The 20,065-nt window shown below is 37.2% G+C and overlaps 1 protein-coding gene across 1 annotated transcript; it reads right to left on the bottom strand.

Annotated features, from left to right (window-relative positions):
• Positions 1 to 17,266: 17,266 nt before the first annotated feature.
• Positions 17,267 to 20,056, bottom strand: LOC135599068 (photosystem I reaction center subunit N, chloroplastic-like). Its single transcript, XM_065093766.1, has 3 exons — positions 19,675 to 20,056; positions 18,218 to 18,343; positions 17,267 to 17,429 (listed from the first exon to the last, which is right to left on the bottom strand). Exons 1-3 carry the CDS (start codon positions 19,969 to 19,971, stop codon positions 17,334 to 17,336), a joined length of 519 nt encoding a protein of 172 aa, XP_064949838.1. The 5' UTR covers positions 19,972 to 20,056; the 3' UTR covers positions 17,267 to 17,333.
• Between the last annotated feature and the right edge of the window lie 9 nt (positions 20,057 to 20,065).

Raw genomic sequence — 20,065 nt, 5'->3', positions numbered from 1 at the left:
ATGTACACCCGTTTTACGGATGTCATCAATGGTTTAAAAGCATAAGATTTTGCATTCTCTTTCTAAAAATTAGAATTCAAAAGTAACTACGATACAAGAAGCTAAAAACCTAAATAACTTACCACTTAAAGAACTAATTAGTTCGATAATGACATATGAAATGGTGCACAATGCACATGATGAACAAAACAACCTTCCAAAGGACAGGAATGATTTGGGACATAGAACACATGAAGACCACTTGAGCATAAACTCAAGTGATGGTGAATTTGAACTTGCAAAGAAATTTAAAAAGTTAATGAAAGAAAATTTAAAGAATAAAAAGAATGGAACTACTTGCTTTGAACACAAGAAAAAGAACACAAATTGGGATGAATCGAGCTCCTTCGAAGACGAGGAGAAAATAAAAAAAGACAAGGTGGCAAACTATGTCTTAACCGCTTTCAATGATGAGGTAATTGAAATCCCCCTAATTTACTTCGAAATTACATAATGCTTTTCATAATGAACTTTTTTTTGTAATTTAGTTTTGAATTAATTTTCTTAAAAATTAAATGTTTAAAAATAAAAATACAAAAAATATGATCATACTTGTAATTTTAAAAATGATAATAAAATTATATATTTTACATTAAATGTAATAAAATATTAGATATAAATCTAATGCTTGTACACCTAGTAAGATTAATCTTATGTATGTGCTTGAGAAGCAAGAATGTGTATTTTGATGATTTCCATATTGATGACGATGCATGGCTTTTGTATGGAAGGCTTGATGATTTTTTTATAAACCTTATCTTTGGTTTTCAAATATGATGTATGGTTTTGACATAAGAACAAAATTTGAGTATGCTAATATAAAGTCAGTCACATAAATTAAAACTAAAAAAGTTTTAGTTATCTAAAGATTCATTCAAAATTATGTTCAATGAAACCAATGCATAATGATGTAATGAAAATATTAAATGTTTTGATACCATGATTGACGATTTTATGCATGAGACTTTAAAAGTTATATGTGATGATTTTTATGATTTTTTTTCAATCCTAAACATTGATGCATGTTTTAATTTATCATAAAAGAAAAGAACATGCATGTATGAAATAAATCACATAAATTAAAACAACTAAAAAGTGGAAAGGTTTCTTCTTAAAAATTTATTTTTTTAACTTTATTGATTTTTTAAAAAGGAAAATTAATGAATCTATTTGTATCACTTTTGTGAATCTTTTGAAAATGATCTTGATTTGATGATTTAAATGAGCTTTATCTTGATTTTTGAAATTTATAAAATGAGATTTCTTATGCTTAAGTCAAGATTCTATATGCATGAATTAATTTCTTGTTCTCTTACAAGATTGAATGAATTCTATCTTTTTTATGATTTCCTAAGAATTTTTTACATTATTTATTTAAGAGGAGATAAAATGAATCATGGTTTCTCTTATTTTTTTGGAATTATAACTTGAGTATTCATTTTATAAATCAAGATTGTTAATCATGATTCTCTCATTTTATCAAAGAGAACATTTTTCAAAATAAATAATTAAGCTATTTTCTCTTGATTTTTCGATACCCATAATTTAAGAAAATGTACCTTGATGCTCGAAACATGTTATGCTTAAATTGATTTTCTTTATGATTTAATACTCTTTTGTAATTATGGTATGTTTATCGCATGATATGATTAAATCACTGTTATAAAAGAAAAAGAAAATTATTAGCTTGCTAATTATAAAAATATATGCTAGCTTGAATGATAAAACATGAGATCGTCTATAGTGCAAATTTATTGTTCTCATGATGTGTAGATTGAAATAATGATTAGAATCTTGATGGCTTTTATAACAAAATTTATTTTTCAATCCTAAATGATTGATGATATGTATATATATATATATATATATATATATATATATATATATATATATATATATATATATATATATATATATATATATATATATATTTTGACACAAAAAGGACAAAAGCATGCTTGTATGAAACAACTAAATAGAGAAAAGTATTTTTCTTGAAAATTCTTTTTCTCTATCTTATTGACTTTGATGAATCCATTTGTATTATTTTTATGAATCTCATAGATTAAGAAAATGATTTGAATTTAATGGGTTTTATTGAAATCATGATTTTGATTTCTCGTAATTATAATTTGAATTTTTTATTGAATGAATCAAGATTGTTTTCTATTTAAAAGGAGATTTGTCGAAACGTTTCATGGTCTTTTAGTATTCATGATTTTGATAATTATGTTTTGAAACTTTATGTAAATCAAGATTGTTTATCATGATTCTCTCTTTGAATATTTAAAAGGAGAATTTTCTAGATGAATCATGATTTTGATGATTGAATATTTGATATGCATGAATTGAGATCCTGCTCTCCTACTTATTTTTTTTGCTATTCACCAAAAAGAAGACTAATTCTAATAAACCATGATATGCTATATGAATTTTATTGTATTCATGAAGTAATATCTCATCACCAAATTCTTTTTATATTCCTTCGTATGATGATATGAATGCATGAAACACTTATGATATGATTTTTATACAATTTCGTGTATTCATAAAATATTTATCTCATTACCCAATTAATTCTTCTTGATATTCCTAACGTAATGAAATGAAATTATGCATGAAATATAAATGGGGAGAAGTTTTGATCATGCATGGTAGGATGCAATTTGACAAATTAATACCATCATGATTTGAAACATTTATGATTTGAAATTATGCATTCAATTGCTTTTTATTGTGATGATATTTGCATATAATGTGTATCATGAATGCTCTAAATGATGAATGCTTGGTATCATGATCAAAATATTGATAAACGCTATGATTTGTTACCAAAATAATGTATCATGTATGATATGCCCATAGTGATTAATTTATTTGTATAATGCATGAAGTAAGGATACAAATGTAAAGTTTTGAAATTGTGCATACTTTAATTTGAAAATATAATGATTGATACTTACCTTTGTCATGATTTAGAAATTGATATTAAGGGTCTTCCTTTCTTTTTGCCAATGACGAAGGGGGAGAAAGAGTTTCTAATGTGCTATCTTGAATTGATATAAAGGGTCATCTCAAAGAGAAATTAGCTAGCTTACACAAGTCAAGAAAATGTAAAAACTTACTTCTTGCACATCTAAAGAGAAGATGCAAATGTAACACTTACCAAATTGTTTGCTTACCTCATGCAAAACATTGTCTCTTGCTAATTTGTCATTTTGCTAAGAAAGCAAAAATGACACTTCTCAAAAGAGAAGAAAGAGCTTGCTATCTTGAACATCACAAGCTTACCTATCTTAAGAAACAAAAATTATAAAAGTGCTATCTTGCCTATCTCAAGAAGCAAAACTTGTAACTTGCACATTGCAATAGGAAGCAAGAATCATGAGCTTACACAAGAAAGCTATCTTACATTTGCTTTCGAAATTTTTGCTAGCTTGTATAAAGTAAAACTTGCATATCATAAAAATTGCTAGCTTGTAGTCTAAAAAAAAGCAAACAGTTGCTATCTCAAGAAAAGCAAACATGCTAAACTTGCACATCTTTAATTGCTAGATTCCATGATGATAAAATTTGATACTATGTTTATTATGCAATGATTTGAACTTTTTATCTCTAAACACATAAGAGTTGGAACTTCTCCTTTTTGTTGATGACAAAGGGGGGAAGTATGATGACATAACATGTTATGCATAAGTTTATGATGACATGTTGTTTGGATTTTTGAATCCAATAGTTTCTATCAAAAGCCACATTCATAGGGGGAGTTTGTTTAAACTCCGGGAGTTAAGGTTAACTCCGTCATCAAGTGGTTGTCATCATAAAAAATGAAGAGATTGTTGAATCTCGTATTTTGATGATGAAACCACTTGATATATGTTTATGTTTTAATCTGCGTTTTGAGTGATGTAGGATATTTCGATTAGGATGAGACAATTAAAGCAGGAAAAGCATGTTGGGCCGGAGGAAGATGTCAGAAGATTGGACGTCGGCCCGGTGGATCAGTTGACGTATCGACAGAAGGCTTCAGGCCGTGGATTCGGGCATCGGGCCAAGAAGAGCAGGTATTGCGCCAAGGATATCAGAGTTGTAGAGTCAACTGGCCGATTGGGCAATAGGCCACAAGAGAGGACGATGCGCTGAAGAATCGGACGAAGCGTCGAGGGACAAATGACATGCCAGACAACTTGATTGCTTAGGAGTAATTGTCTAGATCGAAGTTTTGCTTTACTTATACAGGATTAACTATGATAGCTTGAAGACATAAAACAAGTCTACCGAAGTCAAGTTCGATGGGGGTTCGAGAGTCTGCCGAGAGTCCGAAGATTCTTTGAAAGTGCTACCGGAACTAACCGAGAAGAAATCGGGGACTTGTCGAAGTTTTTGGAAGTCCGTCGAAGAGATCGTCGAGGTTCGCGGAGATCACCGAGAAGGCTCAGCTACTTGCCAAAGACTCACTGAACTCGCCATAAGATCGGGAGCCTATTGGGAGTCCGCCGAAAGAAATCCGAGGGTGTATCGGAAGTCCGTCGGAAGATCACCGGAATGTTGAATCTCAGATTTTGATGATGAAGTCAATTGTCATTTGTTGTCTAATCTATGTGTTGAGATAAGTGTGCAGGATTAACTACGATGAAAGTTAGACATGCAGCAAGAGTTGCGCCGGAGTCAAGACAATGATCACGTTGGGAGTTCGAGAGTTCGACGGAAGTTCGGACAGTCGTCGGAGGTTCTGCGGGAACAAATCCGAGAAGTCCATAAGCTTGCCAAAAGAAGCTTGTCAAAACTCGCCAAGTGGATCGTCGCAAGTCTAGGAGTTTGCCGGAAGTCCGCAGGAGCATCACCGAGGGTTCATCGGATGATCGACGGAAGTTCGCCGGAAACTCGCCGGAAGAAGCGATTGACGCACTGGAGCAAGCTGCAGAAATTGTCTTAGGATTTATCGTAGTTAGCACAATGATTAAGTTGGAAATGGGAGGTGATCCCATTAGCTTAATCTTGGGGCAATTGGGCCCTTGAAAAACCCAAATTGGGCCGAATGGATCTACCCATTCGGACCCTGATTGCTGTGGGAGGTTCAACCGCCCAAGCCAGGAGGTAGCACCGCCTGGGCTAAGTCTCCCAGGGAGACTGGGCGGTGCAACCGCCCCAGCCAGGAGGTAGCACCGCCTGGGCTTAGTCTCCGAGCGAGACTGGGCGGTGCAACCTCCCCTGACAGGAGGTAGCACCGCCTGAGCTCGGTCTTCGAGCTCTGGCAGGCGGTGCAACCGCCCCAGTCATGAGGTGCAACCGCCTGAGCTTGGTCTTCGAGCTCTGGCAGAGAGGTGCAACCGCCCCTGACAGAGGTGGCACCGCCCAAAGGCTCAGTCTTCGAGCTCTGCCAGGCGATGCAACCGCCCCAGTCAGGAGGTGCAACCGCCTGATCCCGGAATTCCGGGAATTGATAGTTTTGAGCTCCAAATTTGAACTGGGTTGGGGCCTATAAATACCCCACCCATTCAGAACTGAAAGAGCACAACTTACACTCGAAATCTTGATCTTTTTCTGTGATTCTTAGAGCTCAAAATTGTTGTAAAGGCCAAAAGTTCTCCTCCCTCTGTTCTTCAAAGTTTTGAGTTATAAAGAGAGGAGAGAAAATTTCTGTAATGGTTGTCTCCTCAGCCCATCAAAAGGAGTGAAACTGTAAAAGGGTGGTTGGCCTTCACCTATTGAAAGAAGGCCTCTAGTTGACGTCGGTGACCTCGTCGGTGGAGGAAGCCAAAAGTGGAGTAGGCCAAGATTGACCGAACCACTCTAAATCTCGGTTTGCATTTTCTTTGAGCATTTTATCTTTACTGCAAACCTCCTAAATAGCTACTGCCTTCTACGCTTTTACGAACGAGTTTCTAAGTTCAGAGATTTCCGAATCTGTGTTTAGACGTAAATCGGCTTTTTCGTACGATCATTACATTTCAGTTTACATTTACGTTTTGATTTCAATCATAATTGCAAACTGCCTTCTGCGTATTTATAAAACGTATCTCAAAGTTCAGTATCTTCAAAATCGACATTTAGACGTAAACCGGTTTTATCGTACGAACGTAGCATTTCAGTTTGCGCTTGCATTCTGATTTTCATCATAAACTGCAAACTGCCTTCGTAGATTTACTTTAACGTCATCTCGCTTAATCTTAAGTTAAAGTAATCTTAGAATCGGCTTTTACATCGAAATCATTTTTATCAAACGAACGCTCGATTTTAATAGTGAAAGATTTCCGCTGCACTAATTCACCCCCCCCCCCCCCCCCCCCCTCTTAGTGCTCTTGATCCTAACAATTGGTATCAGAGCAGGGTTAACTCTCAAACGGATTAAAACCCAAGAGAGATGGCTTACGCCGGAAACCAAGAGGGCCATTCTATTACACGTCCACCCATGTTCAATGGGACGGACTACACTTATTGGAAGACCCGAATGAGGATCTTTCTTATTTCTATGGATTTTGAACTTTGGAATCTTGTCGAAAACGGTTTTTCGAAGTCTTCTCTTCCAATGATCGATTGGAATGATTTGGAGAAGAAGGTTTTCGCTCTTAATGCAAAGGCTATGAATGCCTTTATATTATGCACTTGATAAAAACGAGTTTAATCATGTTTCGATTTGTGAAACCGCATTTGATATTTGGCACACACTCGAAGTGACTCATGAAGGCACAAGTAGAGTGAAAGAGTCAAAAATCAATCTTTTGTTACACTATTTTGAACTTTTCCGGATGAAACCGAGTGAGACTATTGGCGACATGTTTACCCGTTTCACGGATGTCGTCAACGGTCTAAAAGGACTCGGAAAAAGTTTTTCGGATTTTGAGCTCGTAAATAAGATTCTAAGATCCCTTCCTAAAAGTTGGGATCCTAAAGTCATTGCTATTCAAGAGGCGAAAGATCTAAACAACTTCCCTCTTGAAGAACTAATTGGGTCATTAATGACCTACGAGATGACTTGCAAAGCTCATGAAGAGCAAGAAGACATCCTTCCAAAGAACAGGAAGGATATGACATTTAGAACTTCAAAAGACCACTTGAGAGAAAACTCAAGTGATGAGGACTGTGACGATGACTTAGCACTTCTAACAAGAAAATTTAAAAAATTCATTAAAAGAAACAAGTTTAAGAATGACACAAAAAATAAACTTGAACCTAAAAAGGACCAAGTCATTTGCTATGAGTGCAAAAAGTCGGGAAACTACAAGAGTGATTGTCCCAAATCAAAAAGAGAACATAAAAGAAGAAGGCGCTCAAAGCAACATGGGATGATTTGAGCGCATCCGAAGAAGAGGAGTCCAACACCGAGCAAGTTGCTCATTACACCCTAATGGCCATCGGAGAAGAGGTAACGGATTTAATTGATGCAGATTTACCTTATCATGAATTATTAAATGCTTTCCATAAATTATTTGATGAATGTAAGACAATTAGTAGAAAATACAAATTGCTAAAAAAGGAGCATGATAGTCTTATTTGTAATTTCGATAAGTTAAAAGCTGAATATCATGATAGTTTAAGCTCATGCATAAAATGCCATGATCTAGAAACTCTCCAAAAGGAAAACTTGCTACTTAAGGACACCTTGAAGAAATTCGAGGTTGGTAGCAAGTCATTAAACATGATCCTTGCAAACAAGGGTCACGTTCCCAAAAGAAGTGGAATTGGATTTGTGAGAAGTCCTCACCAAAATCCAACCACCTTCATAAAAGGCCTCATCTTACATGTTCGACACCAAAGTAAATGCAACTTTTGTTGCAAACTTGGACACAAAACACATTATTGTCCATTCAAGAAGATTAGTCCGAATAAATTAATTTGGGTCCCTAAAGGAACCATGATAAACTCTATGCAACATGATAAACAATGTAGATCTATCTTTGAGGCACCCAAAAGCAAATGGGTACCTAAAAATCATCCTTTCCTGTAAAAACATATAAAAAATTATAAGCTGGAGCAAGAAATAATATCCTACTCCTTGGATTCGCGATATTCATGACCCAAGATCCAAAAAGAACTCGCAATGCTCTCTAGCCTAAATAGCGAATGAAGATTAAAAATTTAAAAATCACAAAAGCGATTTAGATACAATCCTATTTAATTTTTCAGAATTAGAAACGCATGACTCACATATCCTCTGGATTTTCAAAGCCATCAATTTCATTCGTTTATAACTTTCGAATCCAACTCTATAACATGAACTGACTAAGTTTGTCATGAACTTACAAGGCTTATCAACTTGAACAAACTGTCACAAACATTTGTACGACATTGAGAGTATGCACGTCAAAAGATCTATCTTGATCGTGCAAAAGTTCTTATCTTAAAATGAAAACTCTTACGTAATTACGTAAGTAAATTTGATTGCTCTGAATGAAAATTCTTCTCAAGACAAAAACTCTCAAATCAGATCACACTGCGATCAGAACAAGTGCTCACCACCTGCAGGCGGTGGCACCGCCCCAGTTGGAGGTAGCACCTCCGGTTGTCACGTGTCGCAAGCGGTTGCACCGCCCCAGCCAGAGGTGCAACCGCCTGCAACTCTGCCCTTTTTAACCCAAGCTAGGGCCGGCGGTGAAACCGACCCCAACTCACTCCCTTTCCTTCTTTACTCTTCCAAATCTCCTCAATCCCCATTTCTCCCCTCATAGCATCCCAATTACCTCTCATTTCGGAGCAAAACATCAACAATCCTTCCCTCTCTTGAAGATCTTACTAAGGTATTCTCTAAGAAGCCCTTAAATTCTGTTTTCTTTCATTTACTCTTGCTCATCACTACTCTTCTAAAATAGTAGTAGTTATGGGATCTAGAAGATCCTCAAGGGACAAAGGAAAGAGGAGATTAGTGGAAGATTTTGATCTCACCCTTTTCGATTCAAAATACCATGCTGAAAAATTTTCCTCTTTCGAACTTAGGAGTGTCAATAAGGGAAAATATGTAGATTTAAATGAGCTAAGAGACTTAGAGACAATCCAATGGTTTGCAAACTTAGATCTACTCTCTATCTTACAAATTAATGAACCCATCTATCCAAGACTTGTTAGATTGTTTTACAACAACATACAAGTAGATGAAGAAGAAAGAATGTCTACCTATCTCTTAGGACAACACATCTGCATTACGGATAAATTTATTTGCGACATGATAGGCATTCCCATAAAAAGTAGAGGACTTTACTTTAGAGGATCATGGGATGATGAAGCTGTTGGAACCACATATGTTGAAGCTTTAGGAACAATCTTTGCCAATCCCAACTTAGCATTTGTTCCTAAAAGTTGTGAACATCTACTGCCTCTAAACACTAAGGTACTTCATCATATCCTAACTAGCATTATTCTCCCTAAACAATACCATCATGATGAAGTAAGCCAATTAGAATTAGGAACTATGTATTTGATCATGAAAGGACATGACATCTGTCTTGGTTATCTTATCCAACAAAACATGTTAGAACTATCTAAGAAAGACATGATGCTCCCATATGGTGGTTTAATCACTAGAATAATGAAAACCTACGATATTCTAATACCGCCAGAAGAAGAAGTAATAAAAGTAGATAGGTTCAGCATAATAAATAAAAATCTACTTCACCGATTAAGATGTTTTTATAGAAACGGTAACTGGGTTAGAATGCCTAGAAGAACCGACCCCCCTCAACCTGAGTCAGAACCGGAAACACTAGTCTTTAGGGGTACTCAATCTCCTCCGATCTGTCCCTTTGAGGAAACACATCCATTTGAGCAAACTCATACATCATCTGTCGAAGATATTGGGATTCGGATGGACCGATTCGAACAAAGACAAGAACAGCTTGAACATCGACAAGATCAAATCCTATCTGAGCTGCAGCAAATTCATCGACAATTTGACTCTTTATTTAGGCACTTTAATTTTCCACCTCATGAATGAGTTTGTATGAACACAATCATCTATTGTTGTTGTAAACTCCTTATATTACTCACCATGATGGGCTTTACCTTGATCCTTGGTATAGTTACCTGATATATTTTTCTTGTGAGCATATGTAGAGTTACAAACTTCTCTCACTGTTTATCTCGGATTTTACATTGAAACTAAATGTTTTGAAAACCTTGTGCCTTGATTTTCATGATAAATATAATTTGAGAAAGTGATACACCAATGCAGTTGATAAGTCATGACATTGCCATGATATTGATACTAAACTAGCCGATATTTTTACAAAACCTCTAAGTGAAGAACAATTTGATTTCATAAGAAGAGAATTAGGAATGTTGATGTGTCCGAATACATAAACTAGTTAAAATTATCTTTCGGACTTTATTGAATGATCAAATCACTTGACTGCCATTACATGCCTAAATAACATGTTGGAAATTATGTGTTGAATACAAAAATGTTTTGTCTTTTGATTGTATTTGAAAATCTGTAGCATAGTCTTGTCCGAATGCATGAAAGAGTTAATTTCATTTTCGGATTCGATTAACAATTGGAATGCTAAAAATCAGATTTTCTCATACACTCTTATGAAAAATATTTTTCTGAAATGGATTTGATGAAATGATTCCATCTTGAAATATGGATGATAGTATTTCTATTTACAAAAAGTTGTTTCACATATCTTGACTCAAAGCAAACTCACAAATAGCATGAATCAAAGCAATCAACATATCATGTTTTCCTTTATGTGCTTGAACAATTAATTTCCTATCATTTACTATTGGAAATAACATGAATCAAGTAAAGGCATGAAACAATCATTGCACTTATACTCAAAATTTACTTGTATTGTTCTCCTGATATCACAACTACCATGTTTTTTGTTAATGACAAAGGGGGAGAAATATATGAATTGATGCTATAAACACTGATGCTATAATTATGCCATGCTTGCATCACCAAGAGATATATGAATAAATGCTATGATTTGCATTATGCCTTGTATCGTGTCAAGATATCAAACAAAAAACTTGCATTGTAATTTTACGAGTTGATATCTTACCGTGTGATGAAATGCAATACTTGCTAAAATATTTAAAATGTGTACTTGAAATGTGTACATCATGTAATGATATCAAAATCTTACTTCACAGTTTTACATGCTGATATCTTACAATATGATGAATTGTTACTATTACCATCATTCAAACTTGTAATATAAAATTTGAAAATGAATATCAAGCCTTGACATCATCTTCAGAGAGATACATCATGATAGGAATCATGATGGGAATATTGATAAGTTTAAATGATTTTAACTTATCAATATGTCTCTTGAATTCTTAAGGTTTTGAATTCAAGAATGACTTATCTCAAGTATGGCATATAGACAGGGGGAGTTAAGGTTAACTCCATTATCAATTGATTGTCATCATCAAAAAGGGGGAGATTATTGAATCTAGGATTTTGATGATGAAGTCAATTGTCATTTGTTGTCTAATCGATGTGTTGAGATAAGTGTGCGGGATTAACTACGATGAAAGTTAGACATGCAGCAGGAGTTGCGCCGGAGTCAAGACAATGATCACATTGGGAGTTCGAGAGTTCGACGGAAGTTCGGACAGTCGTCGGAGGTTCTGCGGGAACAAATCCGAGAAGTCCATAAGCTTGCCAAAAGAAGCTCGTCGGAACTCGCCAAGTGGATCGTCGCAAGTCCAGGAGTTTGCCGGAAGTCCGCAGGAGCATCACTGAGGGTTCATCGGATGATCGACGGAAGTTCGCCGGAAACTCGCCGGAAGAAGCGATTGACGCACCGGAGCAAGCTGCAGAAATTGTCTTAGGATTTATCGTAGTTAGCACAATGATTAAGTTGAAATTGGGAGGTGATCCCATTAGCTTAATCTTGGGGCAATTGGGCCCCTGAAAAACCCAAATTAGGCCGAATAGATCTACCCATACGGACCCTGATTGATGTGGGAGGTGCAACCGCCCAAGCCAGGAGGTAGCACCGCCTGGGCTAAGTCTCCCAGGGAGACTGGGCGGTGCAACCGCCCCAGCCAGGAGGTAGCACTGCCTGGGCTCAGTCTCCGAGCGAGATTGGGCGGTGGAACCTCCCTTGACAGGAGGTAGCACCGCCTGAGCTCGGTCTTCGGCCTTTGGCATGCAGTGCAACCGCCCCAGTCAGGAGGTGCAACAGCCTGAGCTCGGTCTTCGAGCTCTGACAGAGAGGTGCAACCGCCCCTGACAGAGGTGGCACCGCCCAGAGGCTCAGTCTTCGAGCTCTGCCAGGCGGTGCAACCGCCCCAGTCAGGAGGTGCAACCGCCTGATCCCGGAATTCCGGGAATTGACAGTTCTGAGCTCCAAATTTGAACTGGTTTGGGGCCTATAAATACCCCACCCATTCAGAACTGAAAGAGCACAACTTACACTCGAAATCTTGATCTTTTTCTATGATTCTTAGAGCTCAAAATTGTTGTAAAGGCCAAAAGTTCTCCTCCCTCTGTTCTTCAAAGTTTTGAGTTGTAAAGAGAGGAGAGAAAATTTCTGTAAGGGTTGTCTCCTAAGCCCGTCAAAAGGAGTGAAACTGTAAAAGGGTGGTTGGCCTTCGCCTATTGAAGGAAGGCCTCTAGTTGACGTCGGTGACCTCGTCGGTGGAGGAAGCCAAAAGTGGAGTAGGTCAAGATTGACCGAACCACTCTAAATCTCGGTTTGCATTTACTTTGAGCATTTTATCTTTACTACAAACCTCCTAAATAGCTACTGTCATCTGCGCTTTTACGAACGAGTTTCTAAGTTCAAAGCTTTCCGAATCTGTGTTTAGACGTAAATCGGCTTTTTCGTACGATCATTACATTTCAGTTTACGTTACGTTTTGATTTCAATCATAACTGCAAACTGCCTTCTGCGCATTTATAAAACGTATCTCAAAGTTCAGTATCTTCAAAATCGGCATTTAGACGTAAACCGGTTTTATCGTACGAACGTCGCATTTCAGTTTGCGCTTGCATTCTGATTTTCATCATAAACTACAAACTGCCTTCGTAGATTTACTTTAACATCATCTCGCTTAATCTTAAGTTAAAGTAATCTTAGAATCGGCTTTTACATCGAAATCATTTTTATCAAACGAACGCAGCTTTCGATTTTAATAGTGAAAGATTTCCGCTGCACTAATTCACACCCCCCCCCCTCTTAGTGCTCTTGATCCTAACACGGAAAGCTCACCGAAAGGAAACTTGATGTTGCCGGTTAACAGATCTGCTTAGGATTATGTCTTATTTTCGTAGTTTGCATGTAATTAGGGTTAGGATTAAGAAATAATCCTATATCCTAGTTAGGGGTCAACTGGGCCCGAATATGACCTGGTTTGGGCCAGATTTGAAGCCCAACCAGTGACCCCTAAGGTTGGGCGGTGGCACCGCTGGACTTGGCGGTGGCACCACCCAGAACCCAAAGGATCGGGCGGTAGTACCACCGGACTGGGCGGTAGCACCGCCCAGAACCCGATGGATCAGGCGGTGGTACCGCCGGACTGGGTGGTGGCACCGCCCAACACCCGAAAGGATGGGCGGTGGCACCGCTAGTAAAACAGTCTATGTGACATTGACAAGCGGTGTCACCGCCAGCTCCAGGAATCTAAGAGGAATTCAAAATTTGGAGCCCAAATTTGAATTCTCTTGGAGTCTATAAATACCTCTCAATTCTCAATAGAGAATACAATCTTTAAGAAGTTAGAGATTGAGATAAAGCCTTAGCAAAGTCTTTAGCAAGTCTTATTTTCAATAGCTTAAGTGTTCACCTCCCTCTTTCTCCTTGAAAATATGTAAGAGTGTGAACCACTTGTAAAAGGTTATAAGAGGGGCATTTGTCCTTTCCCTTCAAAGTGATTTACTAGTGGAAATTAGGAGCCTCATCGAAGAAGGCTTCGCAAGTGGATGTAGGTCATTTGACCAAACCACTTTAAATTGGTGTGTTCCTTGAATGTGTGAGTGTTTTCTGAAACCATTATTTACATAGCAGCAAGCTTTTGGATTTCATTTCCTTACTTTACTCAAGCTACTTTTATTAAATCATTCTTTATCGAATTGAAATCTCTATGCATTTACGAAATCATTTTCAAACTTATGAGTTTTAATCCGTTACACTAATTCACCCCCCCTAGTGCCGCTCCGATCCTAACAGTATTGCTATTACTTTCGAATCTCAATTTTTAAAAAGTGATCGTAAAATTTTGTTAACAAGTTCAAAATTCGAAAAGCTTTTACTAAGTCCTTTTAGACTATTGACGACATCTGTAAAACTAGTGTACATGTCTCTAATAGTCTCCCTTGGTTCTATACGAAACAACTCAAAATCATGCATTAAAAAGTTAATTTTCGAATCTTTAACTTTGCTAGTGCCTTCATGTGTGATTTCAAGAGTATGCCAAATGTCAAAGGTTGTTTTGCAAGTAGAAACCTGATTAAACTCAGTTTTGTCTAAGGCGCAAAATAGAGCATTCATATCTCTAGTATTTAAAGAAAACGTCTTCTTCTCCAAATCATTCCAATGGTTCATTGGAAGAGAAGACATTCGAAAATCATTTTCCATAATACTCCATAAATTTAAATCCAAAGAAAGCAAGAAAACTCTCATTCGAGTTTTCCAATATGTATAGTTCATCCCATTGAACAAGGGAGGACGAATGAGAGAAAGTCCCTCTAGAAAGCCGAAAAGAGCCATTTCTCTTAGGTGTTAAACCAAATGAGAAAAATGAGGCTCTGATACCAACTATCAGGAACAAGTCGGCACTAAGAGGGGGGGTGAATTAGTGCAACGATAAAATATATTGGTTTCGAAAAATTCTTTTGTACGATAAAAACCGATTTCAGAAACTTAACTTGAAACACGTATTTGTAAATGTATTGAAGGTAGTAAACAAGTAAAATGGTTTACAGTAAAGTAAATGGCAACAATAGAAATGCAAACTAGTGAACATGCCAATTTTATAGTGGTTTGGTCATCGTGACCTACATCCACTCAATCGATTCCTCTTCCGTCGAGGCCATCGGCATCCACTATCGGTCTTCCTTCAATAGGCAAAGACCAACTACCTTCTACACCCCTCTTCTCCTTTTCATAGGTTTAGGAGACAACCTTTATAAGCACTCACTCCTCCTAAATAGAATTCTAAACTTAGACTAGAGGAGGGGATTTCTTAAGTGATTGCAATAGCGTTTCTTCACTTTTAAACTCTTTATACTTGTATATATTAACCAGGGATGAGAGAGGTATTTATAGGTCTCATGTTGATTCAAACTTGGAGCCTAAAAATATCTCATCTTGGGTTTCTTGGGTTCGAGCGGTACCACCGCTAGTGTCAGTCTGACACTAACACTACACTGGGTAGTACCATCGCCTGACATAATCTCGGGGACTATGTCATGACGGTGCCACTTATTAGGCCACTGTTTGGGCCTTTCATTGGGCCCAACACAGTCTTTACATGGGCCCAACTGGCCCCTAATTGGGTTGGCCCAATTTCAATCCCAATTATGTGCTAAATACGAAATCTAAGACATTTCCTAAGCTAAACAAGTCCATTAAGTCTAGGTTTCTTCCAGCGAGCTTCCGGCGATCTTCAAGAGAACTTTCGACAATCTCTCGGTAATGTTCCAACGGACTCCCGGCAAGCTCCTAGACTTCACGACAATCTTCTTGGCGAGTTTCGACGAGCTTCTTTGGCAAGCTCCTGGACTTCTCGATCAGTTCCGGCAGAACTTCCGATGAATGTCCGGATTTCCAATGAACTCTCGAACTCCCAACGAAATCACATTCTTGACTCCAAGACTTCATTTTGCTTTATGCCTTGCTATCGTAGTTAATCCTGCACATGTAAAAATACACTTCGATCTAGATAATTATTACTAAGCTTGAATCATGTTGTCCGGCATGTCATTGGTCCATCGATGCTTCGTTCGATTTTTCAGCGCATCATCCTCTCCTGTGGCCTATTGCCCAATCGATCAATTGACTCCGCAACTCCGATATCCTTGGTGCAATATCCGCTCTTCTTGGCCTGATGCCCGAATCTATGGCTCGAAGCTTTCTATCGATACGTCATCCGATCCTCCGGCCAGACGTCCAATCTTCTGACATGTTCTACCGATCCAACATGATTCTTCCTGCTTTAATTGTCTCATCCTGATCGAAGCATCTTACGTTACTCAAAACACATATCAATTCATAAACACTTATCAATTGGTTTTATCATCAAAATTTGAGATTCAACACTAACCTACTTCGATCAAGACACGATCATTTATAAACACGAATCCTATATTATTCGACATGTCATTAGTTAATCTGACACTTCGTCCGATCCTTCAACACATCATCCTCTCCTTCGACGTATTACACAATAGGCATATTGACCTTCCGCAATATTTGATCTCCTTGGTGCAATGTCCTATCCTTCAGCCCAATACTTGGCATGAAGTCCTTTCAGCAAGTTGACCAATCCTCCAACCTAACGTCCAATCTTCTAACTGATTTTTCCATTTTAATTGATTTGCTTTTCTATAATCGATGCTAGTCCTGCATCACTCAAACACTGATTAGATCATTATTTCATCAATTGATTTCATCATAAAAAATCTGAGATTCAACCATCTCTCTCTTTTTTACAATGACAACCAATTGATATTAGAGTTTAAACTAAACTCCCCCTATCAATATGTCATATTGAAAGAAAGTTTGAATGTAAAAAATCATAAGAATTTCATGCATAATTTCAAATTATCAAGGTACATCATAACATACATAATTCCAAAATTCATATCATTATAACTTCTCCTCCTTTGTCATCAACATAAAAGAGAAAAATATAACTAGCAAGCTAGTAATTTAGTAAGTTTTGCATAATTTTAGAACATTAAAGCTAGCAAGTTTTATATCAATATTACTAATATTAGTATTAGTATTCATATTGCCAGTTTCACCCCCTGAAGTATTGTTGCTTGTTATTAGTCCTTCCGCTTCTCCGGATGTGCATCGTAAGTCATTCCTGATTTGAACATTAGTCCTGCGTCATCTCTAGATATCCACCGTAAGTCTTTCTCATGTGAACCATCATTAACGTTAAGGTTAAGGTTATGCATCCTAAGATACTGTTAAATGGAAGGATTTGATGTCCATAAATGATAAATTATAAATTGAATTATGGAATTAGGTGTTATCATAATACCAATTATAAGGGTTGCCGAATTGGGTGTTATCATGATATCATCATCTATCAGAGTTGAAAAAGATTGACGGAACATAAATGCTGTTCATAGAAAGTAATTGGGTACACTGCAATGAGAACTACAAGCTGTTCTACTTGGTCCATTTCCAGAAGACGTTAGATCCACACTTGTACTTGTCCTTGCCTTCGCACTCGATCTCCAGATCATCAGTGATGAAAGGTACTTTCTGCATTGTTGTTAACACAAGGAATGATATGACTAGAATGATCATAGACATTAAATATCATGGAAAACTAGATGGACCTTTTTAAGTATGCTACTTCAAAATCAGCACAAATAAAATTCTAATGAAAAAAATCATTGCTAAATAGAAACACGAATTAAGCAGGCCAAAATTAGACGTCTTTCAAAGTTGGGGAATTAAATGATCTTGGCTGGTTTTCCTCTTAGTATGCGTTACGGTTTATGTTAGCCAAATGTACAATTAGATAACTGAAATGCTAGAAAAAATTATGAACACAAACAGCATTAAGACATCTGCCAAGAAATAATTTTCACTGTGTAGGAACCAGAAAAAGAGAACATAGGTAGGTCTAAGATTCATACCATATATATATATATATATATATATATAGTAGAACATTAGTAAAGAAGGAATTGCTTCCGGAGGGATGCTTTGATGCCATTATATTTGTAGCCGAGTTAAAGGGAAAAATGGAAACAACAACAAATCAGAAGACTGTGATGGAATTTCTGTATGTTAGAAGTAAGATGGAGAAAATGATGTAAAATTCTACTTGATTGAAAAATCAAGAGTTATTAGGTACTGATTTATGAGAAGAGTTTTAGGCACCTGTGCTTGATATAGACTGTCTATAATGGATTATTTCTCATGCAACAACAAGTTTCAGTGCCTGAACTTGTTTAAGCAGCATGCCAAATTTACTTACAGGAAAAATTAAATTAAGGTTGAAGGCAGGAACAATCAGAGGGCTACAATTTGTTCATTATTACCTTTTGCTTAGCCAGATCTTGACAGCCAGTGAAGTTCTCAGGGAACTTGCATGTGCCAAATTCTACTGTGTATGCTCGTGCGAAATTTGCTCCGCTGGTTGCCAACCTCTCTTTGTCATTCAGCTCCTGTAGAAATTTTCATTAGTGATTTCAAGAACATTCGAAGATTACGTAAAATGACTTGAATCATAAGGTTTTGTGTCAAAAAAATCCATGCAGATGATATTTAATCAAGACACAGTGCATTAGGTGCATCTACTCTGTCCAAACTTTCAAGATCGTCGGTAGGGCAGACATTTTCAACTGACTTCGTTCTGAGAGTTACCATACCCTTCAATCGCTTTTAAACACAGAAATAATTATCCACAAGTTCTTAGATAAATTTTGGTGGACATTTGTAGATGGAAAAGCAGTGTAACAGGTCACTCACTTCAAAGGACAGGAGGGAATGCGAATGAGATAAATTGTTTACATCATGCGGTAAGCTGTAAGTTATCACCAAAAATCTGGATAAAATCATTTTTCTTAAGAAACGAACTGCCATAAAATAACAATAAACAAGTTCTTCACTCGTTGATTATTCATTTGTTAGGCCTAATCCAAAGAAATGTAAATTTCAAAATCTCATTTTTCTTGTTTCATTTTCTTTCTTTAATTTTTTTTTTAGTTTAAAGCAGGCAAAGCCTTTCCAACACCAAACATAGTGCAAATCTCTTTACTCATTATGTTCTCAAACATCTACTATGCATAATTGTCTCCTCTAATTCTGTTTCATGCAATGTAGGAAGTCCAACTCACAGTCCTCTTAATCTCTCTACCCCAGTTAGGCTTCTACCTTCCCCTATTATTTTGTAGAAGGAGCAACTTGCAACAGTTTTACATCTATCAAGAAATTCCAGCATGTTTCATATATATTCTATTTGAATGAGATCATACAGGAGAAGTATGACAGCGGCAAAGCCAAAGTAGTTATTAGTAAAACTTGTAACAACTTGTATACAGAACTAATATCATATAGTATGGAAAAATACTAGACAATTTTTTATCAATAGCATTGCACCTAAAAGCTTAAGCCTTCAATGCAGGAGGAACTTGGCATTGATACCATCGTAAACTTTTAATTGATGTCATTGCATCTGAAAGCCTACGTCTTTAAATTAGATGATCTATATTTCTTATTATTTTAACAACAGATTGATGTATTAGTTAGGCTTTACTGTTCTTACATTAATCGAAGGGTTTTCTGAAATCCAATATTCATCTAATAGAAGCATATTTACGGTTATTTCTCTCCAAGAATAATTAAATTAGGCGTTACAAAAGAGAAATCAAATCTTGAATCCCATCCAAATCCTCAATATCGACTTTCTTTACCAACAACAAAACAATGCGTTTGCTTAATCTTGTTGTCCTTATTAGCTTTTGAATAATCAAGAGAGGCAGAACTAGTAAGAGACCTTGTTAGCTTTGCTTCTCTCGAGGTACTCATCAATGACGCCGGCATTCGCCGAGGAGGTGGCAGCCGCCGTGGTGAAGAGGGCAGCAGCAAGGCCGATCAATGCAGCTCGTCTTCCCTCGCCCCCTACTTCCTCACGCTCACCTGCACGAGCCTGCTGGGCTCTGATCACCGGCAGCTTGGGGGACGAAGCCGACGTGATCGCCAAGGACGGTGCCGAGATGAGCTTGAGGTTGGAATCGGACGCACCGGATAGCCCGTAGTTGCAAACCAACACGCCCGAGTTCATGGCAGCCATTTCTTCGATTTGAAGGAGGGGGGGGGGGTGGGGGGGAGGGGTTGTTAGTGATGTGGTAGTGTGGGAGAGGGAAAGTAATGTATTAAGCATGTGG

Source organism: Musa acuminata, chromosome BXJ2-1 (assembly GCF_036884655.1).
Source record: "Musa acuminata AAA Group cultivar baxijiao chromosome BXJ2-1, Cavendish_Baxijiao_AAA, whole genome shotgun sequence".
Classification (NCBI taxonomy): Eukaryota; Viridiplantae; Streptophyta; class Magnoliopsida; order Zingiberales; family Musaceae; genus Musa; species Musa acuminata.
This window is presented reverse-complemented; position numbering and strand designations above follow the sequence as displayed.

Bases quoted from the DNA above. Each gene is read 5' to 3' on its own strand.
- LOC135599068 (XM_065093766.1), bottom strand. From the start codon at position 19,971: ATGGCTGCCATGAACTCGGGCGTGTTGGTTTGCAACTACGGGCTATCC. The intron at 18,344-19,674 runs GTCTCTTACTAG...AAATTTCTACAG, and splicing joins AGAGAAGCAAAGCTAACAAG to GAGCTGAATGACAAAGAGAG. The intron at 17,430-18,217 runs GTAATAATGAAC...ACAACAATGCAG, and splicing joins AAGATCTGGCTAAGCAAAAG to AAAGTACCTTTCATCACTGA.